Source organism: Haliotis rufescens, unplaced genomic scaffold (genome assembly GCF_023055435.1).
Source record: "Haliotis rufescens isolate VD_foot unplaced genomic scaffold, xgHalRufe1.0.p SCAF_15, whole genome shotgun sequence".
NCBI lineage: Eukaryota > Metazoa > Mollusca > Gastropoda > Lepetellida > Haliotidae > Haliotis > Haliotis rufescens.
The window spans coordinates 26,732,140-26,750,028 of record NW_025963835.1 but is presented as its reverse complement, the minus strand read 5'-3'; the positions used below and the strand labels follow the sequence as shown (position 1 = coordinate 26,750,028).

The following is a 17,889-nucleotide window of genomic DNA, read 5'->3' as shown; positions in this document are numbered from 1 at the left end:
TGATGCTGACAAACTAGAAACATAATCGGGGCGAACCGGGATCGAACCCACAATCATAGGTTTCTGGCGTGCCGAAGGGACGCAACTCTGCACAGCGAATTGCGGCGCCTTAGACCACTGAGCCACCCGTGCCCCCGTTTAACTGGAATATTGCTGAGGGCGATATCTTGTCTTGTATGTACAGGATATCGATGCTGTGACAGCTAGAATAACACTGTCTGTGGCTTTAAATAACATTCACTCACTTACGACTCGTCTTGATTAATAGCTTAATAAACATAAAAAGTGAGCACTATTGATATTTTCCATTGACCTAATTGCAGAGACGTCCGTAAGAGCCTCGCTGACTTGGTTGTTTATTTGCGTAGATGGATGTTCATAATTTCAGTCACTGGATTGTCTGGTCCAGATTCTAATATTAACAGATCATCGATGTCATCGTATCCTAATTGCGTGGATCGATGCTCCTGGTGTCAATTACCAATGACTCGATTATTTACAGACCGCCGCCATATAGCTGGAATACTGCTGATTGCGGCGTTAAACAATAAATAAACAGACAAATAAACAAAACAGACACGTCCTCTCGCCACCAACACCACGGTTGACAACAGGGTCACGTGACTTTCAATAAATAACATTAAAAAGTCAAATGAACTTACCCTGACGAAAATGAGTGTTTGGGAGTCTCCGATCTTGTATTTTCCTTCTCCGACCTTGATGAGCTGAAACTGGATCGGACAGGAACATCGCCCCACCAACTCGCGCACCTGTTGAGAGATCAAAGACTCCGACGTTACATCAGCCACATCAGTTAAGCTCTTCCAGACTCTGTTCATTTTGACAACTTGCATCAAGGTGGTGACAGATCATGTCATGTGACATGTCAGTCACGGCACGAATAGATTAAAGGTAATATCGTTCCATATTCCCCTTCAGTTGAATTTAAATTATTCTTAATCCGATCACCATGCACACAGTTCTCTGACCAACACATCTCGCGATGGACAACGCTGACCAATGTTAAGTATTATGTCAGTTGGCTGAATGAGTAAGTTAAATAAAGCCGCACGTGATCTTACTGACACGCCCGTAGAATCGCGTGCTGCACGTGCGCCGGACAATAATCAGTGGACATTGTTTCCAGGTGTGAAACGTCGGAAAGCTGACCAAACTCCAGTCACGTGCTTCCAATCTCAGAGAGAGAGAGAATGGTTGCAGCTTAATGCCGAATCAGCAATTTTGCAGCTTTTCGCGGCGAACTACAAATCATAGACACGGTTAACACAATAAAAGGATAAATATTCCTGTAATTTGAATCTGTTAACACACTGAGAGTGCCACAATCTCGAGTCATTTTAGTTTGCACAGCTGGGACAAGTAAATTAGCACCCGTGAAGATCCGGGTTAGAATTGGTCTTCAGCCACCCATGCTTGTTGAAAGAGGCGGCTATGCTTGTCGTAGGAGGCGGGATCGGGTGGTCAGGGTCGCTGACTTCGTGAGTGAGTGAGTGAATGGAATTTAACGTCACATCGGCAATATTTCAGCATTTCGTGACGAACGCTGACTTGGTTGATGCATGTCATCGTTTCCCAATTGCGTTGATCGATGCTCATGATGTCAATCACTGGATTGTCTGGTCCAGACTCGATTATTTACAGCCCGCCGTCATATGGCTGCCATGCCTCTTGCAGCAAACATGTTTTGCAATTCTCAGCCCGGATCTGGATTTTCGTGCTTTATTTGCAGTTAAGATACCAATTATTTTATCTTCAGCGGACGAGGAATGTTTGAAGTAATATATTTCAAAGTATTCTGTAATTTTGGTTTGCAGCTTTGAAACATGGAGAGAAAGGTCAATGCATAAAAGATGTGTTTACAAACACAAGCATTCTAAATATAAATATTTTAAAGCCAAGCACAAAAGTACAACTATTTGTTTCGTTTTTTAATGACCTACCGATCTTTCTTGTGAAATAAGAAAAAAAAATAAACCATCAAAAAAGAAGTGCGACCAAAAGCGTTAAATCGATTTGAACTTGCAATGAACAACGCCACACAAGGAATGATTCATCGCCATGATGGTGAGTTTTTTGCACGGCTCGTTGAGATTGGGACATCCGATACCGCCACACAGATAAACCTGCACTCTGATAAATAATGTATCGCCTCAAAGACGAGTGAAACTGAAAAAGTACAGCCAAAACATTATCGCCATGAAATATTAATGTCCAACGCTTTGTCGATGTTCATCAAGTATTAACTACAACGATGAATCATATTCAGCACAACCATATTTAATTATAATATCCCATTGTAATTACGCTTCAAAATGTTCTTGCACGCACTTTCAAAAGAACCGGTGATATCGATAGTGTTCATCAGTTTCACTTTGTCAATGAGTGAGTGAGTGAGTGAGTGAGTGAGTGAGTGAGTGAGTGAGTTTAGGTATGGGCACTGTGTCGGCATCACACATCGGCCCCACTTAGGCAATCGAACCCGGGTCGTGACGTCACAATATCACTGCTTTCTTAATAAAGCACAACTCAACGTAAACCACATCGAACAAAATACAAGACCACGCGTTACGTGCTACACCCCCCACCCCCCAAAAAATAAAATAAATAATAAAAAAAATAAATTAATAGAGTTTTGCTAATAATTCCGAGGTAACTGAGGTACTTACTTTTTTATCTTCTTCGCTCAAAACGTGTTTGCTTCCATGCATTTTTGTTTTCATAAAACTGTCAATATTTTTGCAAGCAAATATTTTCATTTTACTGAATATTTAACACACAATATTTAAACCACGGACGCCGCATATGGACAATGTGAAGACGCTACACTCGCCAGTGTATGTCTTGTATGACGCCAACTGTCCTCTCCAAACAATAAATATCAACACCTATGACCTCTCCGTATCATGCCAACATTCCTCGCCCGAATGTGAGCCTCGTGGTCAATCCAAAGCAATCATATCACACCCATTCCAAAGAAAATATTAACCACAAGCCCATATCAGAGCAAACTTGCATTCCTTGAGACACCACAAGCCACAAATGGTATTCTCCAGAATCGTTTCAAAATAACACTATTTCTCAACGATGCAGAAGAAATACAGGCGATTCTACTCAAACAAACGAGCATGCGTTGTTCAGCATCGGTGTTGGAGATCAGCGTCATCTGCATATGATGTTGGTCTGCTTGTTTGGGGAGGGATTCCCGATAACCTCTTGTCTAACCTGTCCGAGTGTGAGGTGTTTTACGCGCTTTTAGCAACATTCCAGCTCTATCACGGCGTTTAACCTGTCTGAAACAACGGTAGCTCGCTGTGCCGGGTGCCCCGTCAGTATCTCGTCATACAATATGCACCGAGGTGTGGCATATATTATTCACGACGGATACCCTCTCAAATAACAGACGCTGATTGGTCTTCAAAGTGGCAGTAACGTGGTGACACTCTGAGCTTATTAATTCCACAGTGAGAGATGGTGTAAAAACTAAGATGTGGGGATCGATGACAGTTTGGGAATCAATCGATCTGATCAGTAATCATTGCAGATGGATGTCAAAGATGATATGCCGCCAGGATGCTGGAGGTAGGACGACAGTGCAGATCGATAACCCGCTGTATCGTGATTTCTTCACGATATGAATAATAATTTAACGACACTTTTTTATTTCTTGTTTCTCACGGATTTCTTTCACGGAGTGGGTCAGTTTAACTCTTGGACAGTATACATATTCAGCTTAATTTGGGAGGAAAGCCTAAAGTGAAGCAAATCTAAGACGGTTTCCTCCTTGGTGAAACCAACGAGCACGGGAATGGTGTGGACATAGATGTCTTTTTAAAAATATGCAGTTGTTGATCGAAATGAAACAAAGAACATGGGTAAGGTCATCTTCCCGAGGCAAGAGAGTCAACTGACCATAAAAGTCCAGTTTTCACCCTTGCCGAACTAGGCTGGTGTTATGGAATTACAATTTGGCTGGACTAACGAGTCTATGCATAGTCCAATCAAAATGACGCACCGAAATCGAAATCCGGTTCGTAAACTGTCATGCAGAGTTCGGTCGATTGCAGGATTTGCAAAGCATGTGCATCGCCAGCTCGTTGTCAACAGATATTTTCCAAATCTTTTCTTGTGTTTAACCAAGGTGCTCACGTCATTTGGTGTACTTCGAGAAGTAAGAATCTTTTTATCACAAAATAGATCTTGATGGTCGATCAGATCGTCTTGACTGGGCGCCACCATTTTGTTTGAAGCAAATGCATGTGATACGAGAGGTGGAATCTGATTGGTCCATATGGGAGACGCAGAATGGACATAACTCGCAATAGCCACTGGTGGCGCTACGATCGAGCCCAGGAATTACAGTCTAGTTCGGCAAGGGTGGAAACTGGACTTGTAAAGTCAGTTAACGCTCTTGCCTCGGGAAGATGGGGTAAGGTGAAATGTAACAACAGAAGAGTTTTCGGATTTTTTTAGGTGCTATTTATTGTGAAGTCAAACGCTGGCTTCTCTGCCTGGAGCAACGGGTGACCCTGTTGCCGTATGGGCGGATCTCCGCTGTGCAGAGTGACGGCCCTTAGACATGTCAGGATTAGCTGAATCACGGGTTCACGGCGTAATGTTGAAAATCTGAAGTGATCCAGGTCTTTGACCGTTACCAATTTGGAAGATCCCACCAGCACAGGAATGGTGCTGACCAACCATGAATCATGAGCAAGGTGAGTCGCCGATTTATACCAACGACCATAGGATTCTAGCACACCCAAGGGACGCAACTCCGCACAACGAATTTAGCACCTCAGACAATTATACTTCAAAAGCCTAATGGTAACTATGGTTATGAAAGAAAAGGTGTAATTAGTTTAACCAGTGTGAAAAAATAATTAGCTATGATGAGTTTGTAACGGCAGTTTGGTTGATTTGAACACATTGAGATAATTTGAATTGCTTCGATTTGAAATATTAGTGTAATTAGTTATTTGACATATGTCCCGCTCGGAGACGAGGCGTGACGAAACATGATCAGTTAAACATGTTTGTCAAGTAATTCCATGCAGCATTTAAATTCATGATTGGATCTTCTCAACCGATGAATCTCGAAATTTATCGATTAGTGTAACTTTGCTCTATTAAAGTCATGTTCAGTAAAAACTAGATCACACCCAACAATAAAACTAACTGTTTACTCCAGCACTGTTTTTTTCAAAATATACACTGGCCTTAAACCATAATTAAACATAAGCAAGGTTTGTTTGTTTGTTTGATGGTTTGTTTGTTTGTTTGTTGTTTAACGCCGCACTCAGCAATATTCCAGCTATATGACAGCGGTCTGTAAATAATCGAGTCTGGACCAGACAATCCAGTGATTGAAATCATGAGCATCGATCTACTCAAATGGGATACAATGACATGCATCGACCAAGTCAGCGAGCCTGACCACCTCATCCGGTTAGTCGCCTCTTACGACAAGAATAGTCGCCTTTTACGACAAACATAGTCGCCTTTTACGACAAACATAGTCGCCTTTTACGGCAAGCATATTGCCCTTTTACGGCAAGCAAAGTGGCCTTTTTCGGCAAGCATAGTGGCCTTTTTCGGCAAGCATAGTGGCCTTTTACGGCAAGCATAGTCGCCTGTTACGGCAAGCGGGTGTTCCACCACGGATCTTCACGGGGAGATTAGTACAGACGAGTACTTGAGAGGAGGCAAAAACCGAAGTTCGATTATCGAAAATTGCTTTCGATTGCTTGACCGTTTGGACCTTCTGATCAATCTTCGATTATTTAAATAAATCGGAACACCACTCGTGGTTAAGTGGACACTTGGATAATATTGTTCAGCATGGCATCAGAAGTTATATTGATCGGGTGTTTTGTTGTGCTGCTAGGGCCGTTCACAGTAGAGGCAGTTTGAGGCAAGGGGCAACACTATGGGGCTAAACCTTGTCCATCATTAACTGATTTTATTTATATGACTTAATATTAACGAAACACTACAAACCCAAGCTTTGTGCGCATCCGTGCAAATATTCAACGTGAATTAGGTCCGACTCCAAGTATCCGAGACATTTTATAAACGCTTCTCCTACAACCAAAAGCCTGAGTACAGACAGAGTTATCTCCCTTCTATTGTGATTTATCAAGCTCCTTCCCAGCGCGTGACACCTTCGTTACACTCTCGGTAGTATAGAGAGCTCCGGGAACGTACTATCGCTGTGAGGAGCTTGGTGATTTATGAGTTTATCCGATTCATCGCACATCTCCGTCACATGAGCGAGACAGAAACAACAGTCTATCACGTGTATGTTCCGCTATGTTTGTGTTTGTCTATTCAAAACCAAATCATGTCCATGTCATAGGCATGGAATGAGACCCGTGGAGATCCGGCTTGGAATAGGTCTTCAGCAACCCAGGCTTGTCGTAAGAGTGAGAGTGAGTTTTGGTTTTACGCTGCTTTTAGCAATATTCCAGCAATATCACGTCGGGGACACCTGGAATGGGCTTTACAAATTGTACCCATGTCGGGAATCGAACCAGGGTCTTAGGCGTGACGAGTGAACGCCTTAACCACTAGGCTACCCGACCGCCCCCTTGTCGTGAGAGGCGACTACCGTGATCGGGGAATCAGGCTCGCTGACTTGGTTGATGCATGCATCGTATCCCAATTGCGTGGAACGATGCTCATGATGTCATTCATACAATCATAATCAGGGTTTCTGTCTGCCTATTAAGTTATGTTCATCTGTAGACAACCTCGTTCAGGTACTGAAGGGTGGCGAGTGAGTGAAGAATCATTTGATCCTGGGTTCAAATCCCTGATTCCCCTGATTTTGTCAGCACCATATTCGTGCTCGTGGGTTTCACCATAGTCGTAATACCCGTGAAGATCCGGGGTAGAAGAGGTCTTCAGCAACCCATGCTTGCCGTAAAAGGCGACTATGCTTGTCGTAAGAGGTGGTCAGGCTCGCTGACTTGATCGATGCATGTCGTATATCATTTGGTTGATGCATGTCATCGTATCACAATTGGTCCAGACTCGATTATTTACAGACCGCCGTCATATAGCTGGAATATTGCTGAGTGCGGCGTTACACAGCAAAAATGCGTTGTACCCATGTTAGGAATCGAATCGCTTTGGCATGATTAGCGAGCGCTTTAACCACCAAAGTCCTCGACACTTGATATAGAACCACGAAATATCGCGATTATTAATTAACGAAGACAGCTGCATGTTTCCTAATACTTTATAAAGTCAAAAACAAGCCTTTCCGGCTTTTAGGAATATCACTGGCAGCTCTGGAAAATAATTGAGTTTTGACGTGTGATTACAATCCGGGGTTGGCAGTCACGTGACTGGGAGGGTCTATATTTAGCAGTGCACGCATCTCGAACTGGGCCAAGGGCGCTTTAAATTCAAAGTCTGCACTTTTTTCTTTCAGTTCGTGCTAGTAAAGTAGCACGCTGCACGCGCTGCTATATTTAACTGCTTGCAATCACTCGACTGTCGACCCTCACCCAGACTGTAGTTCTGACCTATATATTCCTTTCAGTGGAGTACTAGTCGCACAAATCATAACAGGAAGCGTCCCCATTCAGATCAATTTATAATCGTTGACATACATTGTAAGGTTTGAGTTACAGAAGATGGCATTTGGCGGGGAGTTATAACACGATAGAGTTTAATCCCATGTTAATGTTATATCTAGACTAACATATAGTCTCTGAAATGAACATATCGTACAGAAAAAAACAGTTGGTCAGTTATCTTAATAAAAATCTAATAAAAAGGGAGCCCAGTGATTCTCTCATTTTCAGATACTGCAGTAATCTAGACTTGCCAAACATTATAGACTTGCATGGACTGTAGTTGATATAAATGTATCAGGGTCTGTAAGACAGACTATGTTATATCCAGCCATACATCATTCTGACCCGTGAAGATTCCGGGGTAGAATAGGTCTTCAGCAACCCATGCTTGCCGTAAAAGGTGACTAACGGGATCGGGTGGTCAGGCTGCTGACTTGGTTGATGCATGTCATCGATCCCAATTGCATGGATGGATGCTCATGATATCAATCACTGAATTGTCTAGTCCAGACTCGATTATTTACAGACCGCCGTCATATAGCTGGAATATTGCTGAGTGCGGCGTTAAACAACAAACCAACCAACCATACATCATTCTTCACATATAAAATATCCCCGTCCGATAGTGTACAGTTGTGTCACCAATGTGTTAGGTTTGAAGCCGCTTTGAGCAATATTCCAGTCATATCACGGAGTGTCAGCTTAATGTGGGAGGAAATCCCGAAGTCATTCAGGCCTTAGACGTTTACCACTTCGGTGAATTTGTCACCATTGAAACTTGGCAATCATTTACATTTAGAGGGACTTTCAGGTTTTGCGACATTCACCCGGACTGGGTAATTAAGGAAGTATGCTGTCTTGACACAAATTGTGAAAGTCTTTTTCTTAAATTGAGATTTATTTCAGCATTGAACAAAATGCAGCAATGTAAACCATTTGGTAATGAAGCTTTTTTCTCTTTCTTACATGGGCGTGTTAAGAAATATGAGGCAACGTAAGACAAAAACACTGGTGTTAAAATAACGCACGGCATGTTAATTATCATATCCTCAATTGGGTATTTATAAACTTTAATTTGGGATTTTTTTACCAAATTAGCCCCTGAAAATGTCTAGTTTCGTTCCCTTATAAAAGACAAAATACAAGACGTCTGAATAATATTCAACGAAACGCGACCTGTCAAATTACATGTGGCGAAAGGCGATATAAACTTTCAACTCCTCACATATAATATTATTGAACATGTTGAAAGAACGAAACTTGAGTAGAATATTTCACAATCCATGATTGTGTCATTCTTATATTGGTCCAGATACGCAATGGACATACATCTATATTTAGCTCAAAGTGGACTTTCCCCTGATAAGATAACAGTGGACTCGACTTGAACTAGACCAGACCGATCGTAACCCTCAGCTCCTTCAGACGGAAAACGCCAAATTCAAGGGAAGTAACTCCAGTATCCTTATCAATCACAGCAACACGGGTCACCTAATATGAAAGTGTGGTCTTGTTGAGGAGTGGTCTAATGTTTGTAATGCATTCATCCGCTTCAATAATCATAGATGATTTTCATGACCTGTCTATAGCTACATTTAATACGCGTGGCATCATCCTTAACAAAACAGTGGCGGTGAGGTAGCCTAGTCAATAAAGTGTTGGCTCGTCACGCCGAAGACCCGGGTTCGATTCCCACATGTGGACAATGTCCGAAGCCCATTTCTGGTGTTCCCCGCCGTGATATTGCTGGAATATTGCTAAAAGCGGGATAAAACAGTACTCACTCGCCCTTATCAAAATATGACCTTCATTGACCAAATATGGTGGTCCTTGGTGAACAAGGATATACTGTAAATGTACTGTGACATAAACATGTACAAATATAACATATCTATTTAAACATAACAAGGGTAAGGCTACCAAACGGGTCTTTTCACGTTGCCCAAAAAATTCGTTTACATGTACCGAGACGGTATCGCAATAATCATAAATGCATGTCTCCGAGTCCCGTAACAACACAAGATGCGTCCTATTTTACACGGGGTAAATGCACTTAAGCACACCTCCGCTGACAAACATGTGAATAAAATCTCCATTGTCACCGCCAATGCAATCTGCTGTCATTCCCTTTAATTCATTCGCTCGTATACTGCTTGGCTGTTTGGAATCGCGATGAAACCTGAACTCCCGACACTGTATTCCACTCCCGCGGGGTAATCTTTTCATACATGCGATGCCTCCAACAAAGCATATCCTGTGAGGAGCGTTGAGCGTGAAATAGGCTGGAAGAACGACATACTGTCTTGTTATAAGGGTGCAGACTTGATTGACTGGGTATGTCTGGTGTGAAGCGCACACAATGTGATTACCTACTCATAACACAGAAAATTCGGAGGTGGGAGGCGAGGGACTGTCAACAAGGCAATTCAATGTTAATTCACATGGAACTCCGTAATGCTTCCTGCCGAGACTGTAGGTTGTTTATGTATCGAATTCAGCCTATTTTTTGTGTTAAACCCTAAAGGACATTATTTTTAAGATGGGGTTTAACGTTCAGCTCAAGATTACTGCAAATGTGTGTGTGTGTGCGTGCGCGCGCGCGGGGAGGAATGGCGGCGGAGGTATTGCCAGGTGAATAGAGCTAGTCCACTGAGATCCGATGCCGCAGTTTAACACGAATACCCTATTCGGACGCAGATAAATGACGCTCTACCACAAGACAACGGAGGCGGTATAATATTTTGATGTATGTGAGTAACCATGGTTTTACGCCGCTTTTAGCAATATTCTAGCAATATGACGGCGGGGGACACTAGAAATGGGCTTCACACATAGTTACCATATAGGGAATCGAACCCGGGTCTTAAGCGTAAAGAGCGAACGCTTTAACCACAAGGCTACCCGACCGCCCCTTTTAGTTTGGAACGTTACTATAATTAAGTTAATACCATGATACTAAGGGCACTAGTCACGCGTGTTCGCAATCGCAAGCGAGCAAGATTTTCGCCAAGTAAACAACCCAGTCCATATTACAGTGGCCAGCAATGATATTCAGAGAGTTAATAATGAGTGAGATGACTGTGGCGTCGATTTGGACAGCACTTCAGATTTATCACGGCGTGTAAGCTGCATGTGGGGGGAAATACCCAAGTGATGCAGGTCTCAGTCGTTAACCGAGAACAGTTGCTGCTTACAAACCAAGGTTCATAATCAGTGTAACTCATGGATTCGAACATACGACAACAAGATCTGGAACGCCTATTGAATGAAAACTGCTTTGACGACCTGACCGACCGTGCTCCCGGGGGGGGGTGCTGAAGACCTATTCTACCCCGGATCTTCACGAGTCGACTAGACAATTCATGAGCATCGATCCACGCAACTGAGATATGATGCCATTTATCAACCAAGTCAGCTAGCCTGACCACCCGATCCTGTTAGTCGCCTCTTATGACAAGCAAAGTCACCTTTTACGGCAAGCATGGGTTGCTGAAGACCTATTCTACCCTGGATCTTCACGGGTCAGTTGATAGAGTAAGCATATTTGGGTCGCCTTGTCTTGTGTTGAACCATGATATAGCAAACTCTTAACGAGTACGTCTACTCAATATCTGTGGCCTGTCCTCGGTCTCTATGTCATTGAGTGTCATGTCCTCGACGTTACCCGCGTCTAGTGTAGAGCTACCTCGCTGTTATCAACACCCTTTCCTATCTCCAAGACTGGACGTTTGATAACCTCTTCACGCCCGCCTGCAACACAATGCCTCTTCGTTCTGTTATGCATAATGTATAAGCTGTGATAATACGGACGCCAGTGTGACACCAAGGTCAGGATGACATAGTTTATGATAACCGGACACTTCAACTGGACCTGATTTTTATGATGAAGTTGAGACTCGTTAATCCGCACCAGGGTTAACGGATAACCAGACGAAGGACATATGGGTCTTAACAGGATAATGAGTTTGTATTTAATGTCCCGATCTTGTTGATACACAGAGCAAATCGAGAACACCTGTGGCATATATTTATTTGAGTGAAGGACAACAATATAGAGGGGGCACGGGTGGCCCAGTCGTCTAAGGCGCCGCGATCCGTTGTGCAGAGTTGCGTCCCTTGGGCACGCGAGAAACCTATGATTGTGGGCTCGATTCCGTGTTCGCCCTGATTATGTTTCTAGGTTTGTCAGCACCATACCCGTGCTCGTGGGTTTCACCGAAGTGGTATAAACGTCTGAGACCTGCATCACTTCGGGCTTTCCTCCCACATTAACCTGACACGCCGCGATATAACTGGAATACTGTTAAAAGCAGCGTTAAACCCAACTCACTCAACAATATAGAAACGCCGAAGCTGGGTGTCGGACCCACATCAGTGGTGCCTGATGATTATTGTGATGATATTAATGAGAATGATAGGAACACCAAGATCATGATAAACTATTACTGGATTACCTAATTAATTACATAATTTAAATATCAAGATCATAAATGATGCCGTTTTCAGCGTCATTACACCAGTCCTCTCATCTAGCGCTTGAACTCAATTATTCCGCCGTTGAGTCGGCCTAGACCGAGTCATCACTATGGCATATAACTAACCCACGCATCCGGTCGACGTGGTGAAATGTCGTTAAGAGATTCCCTCGCACGATTACCTGGACGCTTATCATTTGCCCTACCTCACGTTACACCAATTACCTGCATTGCCCTTCCACCGTGATCACAACTGACAACATATTGAGTTCCATTTTCCGTCATCCCTGCTACAAAGTTGTTTATAGGCGAGGGGAGCCCTATTTCTGGTTCTTTGTTTACGGTCAACAAGCCATGTTGTTTTGTGGCTTTAGCATGTTTGCTTTCAATTGTAGCCGTCAGTTACACTCAGCCTCTTACAAACGAGAGGAACATCCGAACAGACATGTCTCAACGTCGACCGGTTTAAAAATACACAACCACACTCACGTAAGTATATACTTATCAACCTTTCCCAAAGTATGAATCAGATGAATATCCGATCTAATCCGCAGGGATTATGTCGTTGTTTAACGGAGCGGTCAGTAATTTGTGGGATTATCGTGCTGTTCAGCGGACTAACCTATGCCAACATGGCCGCGGAGGTGGACACACCCCTTAATAAAGTTAATCCAAATGTCACCAGGCTGTGGTTGAGGAGATAGTGAGAGTGGGGCCCGGGATGAAAAGATTAAGGGAGGTGTTAAGGTATAGTGCTGTTGTTGTAACAGTGTTTTATGGCGACACGCTGGACTGTACACGTGGTCAGAGGTCCAGGAGAGAGTTTGAGAGTAAACTGACTTGGGTGTGGCTTCCGGGAACGCTTGGGGATAAGACATGCTTCAGAAATGTTTGGGGAAAGATTACCGAACCACAAACACGTACTGAGGGCGTTGGTCCGCGTAGTGCTTCAAAACTTGTAGTGTTGTGTCCAGCGACAATTCATTCAAACAGAGTGGCAGGATGGCACAGAGGTTAATGTGGTTGCTTGTCACGTCTACGACGCGAGTTTGATTCGACCTCAAATCGTAAATGTCTAAGGGACATTAATCTTTTGAACCTTGGTCTGTCAGCACCCGTGATCCTGGTTTTCTTCAGAGTCAGACCGTCTGCGACCTGCGTCACAAACCCAAATAATTCTTAAAGCGGCGTCAAACCTTACTCACTCACTAACACAGAGTCAGGAAACTAAAGAGTGATGAGAGGGCACATAGGCAGGTGCTATTAACGAATCATTAATTCAATTTTGGAATATATAAATGGGTGAGTGAGTGAGTTGGGTTCAGTGACACGTTTAACAGCATTCCAGCTTAAAGTAGGAGGTAAGCCTGACGTGATGCAGGTCTAAGACGTTTACCACGAGTATGGTGCTGACAAACCTAGAAACAGAATCAGGGTGAAGCGGGATTTGAACCCAGGATCATGTTTCTGGTGGGTCCAAGGGACGAATTGCGTCGTCTCATACGACTGGGCCCCCCGTACCCCCGGAATTTATGATTTGGTTGGTTGGTTTGTTGTTTAACGCCGCACTAAGCAACATTCCAGCTATATGACGGCGGTCTGTAAATAATCGAGTCTGGACCAGACAATCCAGTGATTTACATCATGAGCATCGATCCACGCAATTGGGATCGATGACATGCATCAACCAAGTCAGCGAGCCTGACCACCCGATCCCGTTAGTCGCCTTTTACGACAAGCATAGTCGTCTTTTACGGCAAGCATGGGTTGCTGAAGACCTATTCTACCCCGGGATCTTCACGGGTCTGGAATTTATGAATGATGAGCTATAACTGATATATTGTATGTCTAATCAGTATGTACATTAACTTGCGAATACATCAGCCGCTCTGGGCGTATAATGTGTGGCTATTATCTAACTCATCAGAGCGACCCAACACTAACCTACCCTTGGTCATAAACTGTCAACGATAAGCGTTCATTATTGGATAATAGGACAAGTCTAGCAGAACCCATCTATATCTAAAACACGTCTCAAGCCTCATGATCTATGTGGTTTTCCCCCAACATAAAAACCTTTATCCCCCGATTAAATACGTATGAAGGAATTCCAGCCAACAAGTGCGCAGGTCATGAAGAAGTGCTAACCTGAATCCTCCAACGGACAACGACACAAGCCTCTATTGTGGGGGGATTGACTTGTGAGGCGGGATATAATCTATAATCAAATTTAAGCAACAACTCGGGCCATTGTCGTTGAATTCTTTCAGCGGGAGGTGGCACCGCAACACATTGCTAATGTAACAGAGACAGCGTGGCGACATCGTGATATCTAACGTATGTCTGTGTGGGACAGTAACAATTTGATATCATGATCTTCACGTATGTATGTGTACGACAGAAACATTGTTTTTGTTTGTTTGTTATTTAACGTCGAACTCAGCAATATGACGGAGGACTGAAAAATAATCGAATCCTGGCCATACAATCCTGTGATTTACATCATGAGCATCGATCCAAGCAATTGGGATACGATGACATGCATCAACCAAGTCAGCGAGCCTGACCACCCGATCCTGTTAGTCACCTCTTACGACAAGAATAGTCGCCTTTTACGGCAAGCATGGGTTGCTGAAGACCTATTCTACCCCGGAAGCTCCACGGGTTTGTATCAAATATGTGACAAAGGACTCGCTTACTTGATTGATGCATGTCATCGTATCTCTATTGCAAAGATCGATGCTCATCATGTCAATCATCGAGATTGTCTGGTCCAGACTCGATTTTTAACCGACCGCCGCAATATAGCTGGAATATTGCTGAGGACAAGTGAGTATTGTTTATCGGCACTTTAATCAATATGATCAGATAACTGGGTGACACCAAGAATGTGCTTCACGCGTTGCCATGTGGAGATTCGAACCCAGGACTTAATAACCAATAAAAAGCGCAATAACCACAAAGCTACCCTACCGCCCTTATTACAGCAACGCCAAATGGACACAATATGGACGTCACAGTTACAATTGATCACCATGCCGAAACCAGTCTTTTCAAGAAGAAGCACACTGGAGTAACCGATCCCCATCACGTCAGTGTATTTACTGATACACTGACTCTAGTTTTGCAGTTTAATGTCAGTCATCCGTGGCCCCCAATATTGGACAAGGGTTTGTCTTGCAAACAGGTTACTCTTCGTCCCACGCAGCCAAGGGCATGAACTCCTGGGCCCACTTGCACAAAGCGATCTTAGCGCTACAACTATTGTAAGCCTATGTTAAAGTATGGGAGTTACGATCATCTTTGCGCTAAGATCGCTTTGTGCAAGTGGGTCCTGGTCTTGCCCGACACACTAACCCACGCTTCTGAATTCACGCTGCTATTTTCTGGCTCTGTGAATGAAGGGGAATATTTTCACTGGATCGTGCTTGGCCTGTATTGAGGGAAGATCAAGGCATTCTTACGGTTTCTTTGATACACTATTACAAGCGCTGGTAAATACCTTTTGCTTTGGACTTGACAAGCGCAAGCGCAAGACGGGCATGAATGGAAAAGATTTTCTTTGAGAAAATGTATATTCAGTGTTAATGGACAAACGTGTTTAAGTGTTGATTCTAGTTTGCATTCACCCTTGTTAGATATTCATGGCCACGATTCCTGCTATACATCAACACATAAATAAACCTTTATTTGATCATTTAAATCAATTATTGAAACAAGATGATTTCTGGTTCAGCTTGACATTCATTCAAGTTTTACTCATATATAGCTCACGTCAGAAATGACATTTCTTATTCTAAAAGCGTCATATACAAACTCCGTTGCTAGGAAACACGATGGATATCACACGCTGACATAAAACAAGAATGGTTATGAACATGTTGTGTTTTTTAAATAGTGATGCAGACATGCTTTTGCAGGCTGCAACAATATCTGGTGCACTACCAGGCACCGCGTCCCGGTGTTGTCGTCTACACAGACATGCGAGGCTGCAACTGTCGAAGCACACCAACAATGGCGTCCGTCATAAACCAAACTGTCGTCAAGATGGCGACATTACGTTTCTTTATTGTTTTCTACACTCCCACTTCAGTTCACGTTTGAGTGAGTGAGTTGGGTTTAACGCCGCACTTAACAGTATTCCAGTTATATCGCGGCGTGTCAGCTTAATGTTGGAGGAAAGCCCGAAGTGATGCAGGTCTCAGAGGTTTACCACTTCGGTGAAACCCACGAGCACGGGTATGGTGCTGACAAACCTTGAAACATAATTGAAGCGAACCGGGATTCGAACCCACAATCATAGGTTTCTGGCGTGCCAAAGGGACGCAACTCTGCACAGTGAGTCGGGGGGTGGTGATTTTATCGAAATTAATAGAGTGAGTTTGGTTTTACGCCGCTTTTAGCAATATTCCAGCAATATAACTGCGGGGGACACTACAAATGGGCTTCAAACATGGTACCCATGTCGGGAATCGAACCCGGGTCTTCGGCGTGACAAGCGAACACTTTAACCACTAGGCCATACCGAAATGTCCCATACAGACACGACATGGTTTAAAGGACCTTCCCCTGTCTAACCGGCATAAAAAAGGGCCAATCCTGACCCGGAATCCCCACAGGGACAAGACAGCGCTTCGAGACACATTTTTGTTACTCAAAACACATTATATTTCAGAACTACCACAATGTCCAGGGTGCTGTTGTACAAAGCGATTTTAGCGCCAAGGTGATCGTAATCCCATACCTTAAGATAGACTTTATGACAGTCGTAGTGCTAAGGTTGTTTTGTACAGCGGCACCCTGACCACTACCTCAACCCACGAACACCCCACCAGATCCCACCCCAAGAAACCAAGAGTATCAAACGATCGGGTACATTACAGTTATCGAGCACCTGGCATTCAATCATTCAACGTAAACTACACATACACATAGGCCTGAGCTAAAGGTCAGCCAGTGGTCAGATATGTCCAGTATCGGCAAGCAGGGAATGGCCGTACACTGTTTACCTGTCAGCAGCGGTCATTGATATGCTGTTTACCTATCCACTACACCAGACAGGGTAGATCTGTGTTCAGCCAAGTCGGGTCGGCTATCACAGGTAACATTATTCAGAAACAGAAATCGCATAACACCGACATGAGTGAGTGTGTTGGGTTTAACGCCGCTTTTAACAGCATTCCAGTTATATCGCGGCGTGTCAGCTTAATGTGGGAGGAAAGCCCGAAGTGATGCAGGTCTTAGACGTTTACCACTTCGGTGAAACCCACGAGCACGGGTATGGTGCTGACAAACCTAGAAACATAATCGGGGTTTCTGTCTGCCTATTACGCTATGTTCATCTGTAGACAACCTCGTTCAGGTACTGAAGGGTGGCCATCTTGGAGAGTGAGTGAAGAATCATTTGATCCTGGGTTCAAATCGCTGATTCCCCTGATTTTGTCAGCACCATACTCGTGCTTGTGGGTTTGACCATAGTCGTAATACCCGTGAAGATCCGGGGTAGAATAGGTCTTCAGCAACCCATGCTTGCCGTAAAAGGCGACTATGCTTGCCATAAAAGGCGACTATGCATGTCGTAAGAGGTGGTCAGGCTCGCTGACTTGATCGATGCATGTCGTATATCATTTGGTTGATGCATGTCATCGTATCACAATTGGTCCTGACTCTAAGTGTGTGCGTGTGTTTGTTTGTCTATTTTTTTGTGTCTGTGTGTAAAGAAAGGAGTTACTGACGTGTTCAATTCATAAAACGACGTGTGCATGTTTGTGTGTGTGGCTTAGTGTGTGCGTGTGTCTCAGTGTATGCGTGCA

The 17,889-nt window shown here is 43.7% G+C and overlaps 1 protein-coding gene across 1 annotated transcript in view; it reads right to left on the bottom strand.

Moving 5' to 3' along the window:
• The window catches only part of LOC124140200 (mucin-5AC-like), a 112,763-nt gene that overhangs the window by 33,624 nt on the left and 61,250 nt on the right, over positions 1-17,889 (bottom strand). The window contains exon 2 of the mRNA XM_046507615.2: positions 663-770. Within this exon, the coding sequence (XP_046363571.2) occupies positions 663-770 (108 nt within the window). The remainder of the gene's footprint in view (positions 1-662; positions 771-17,889) is intronic.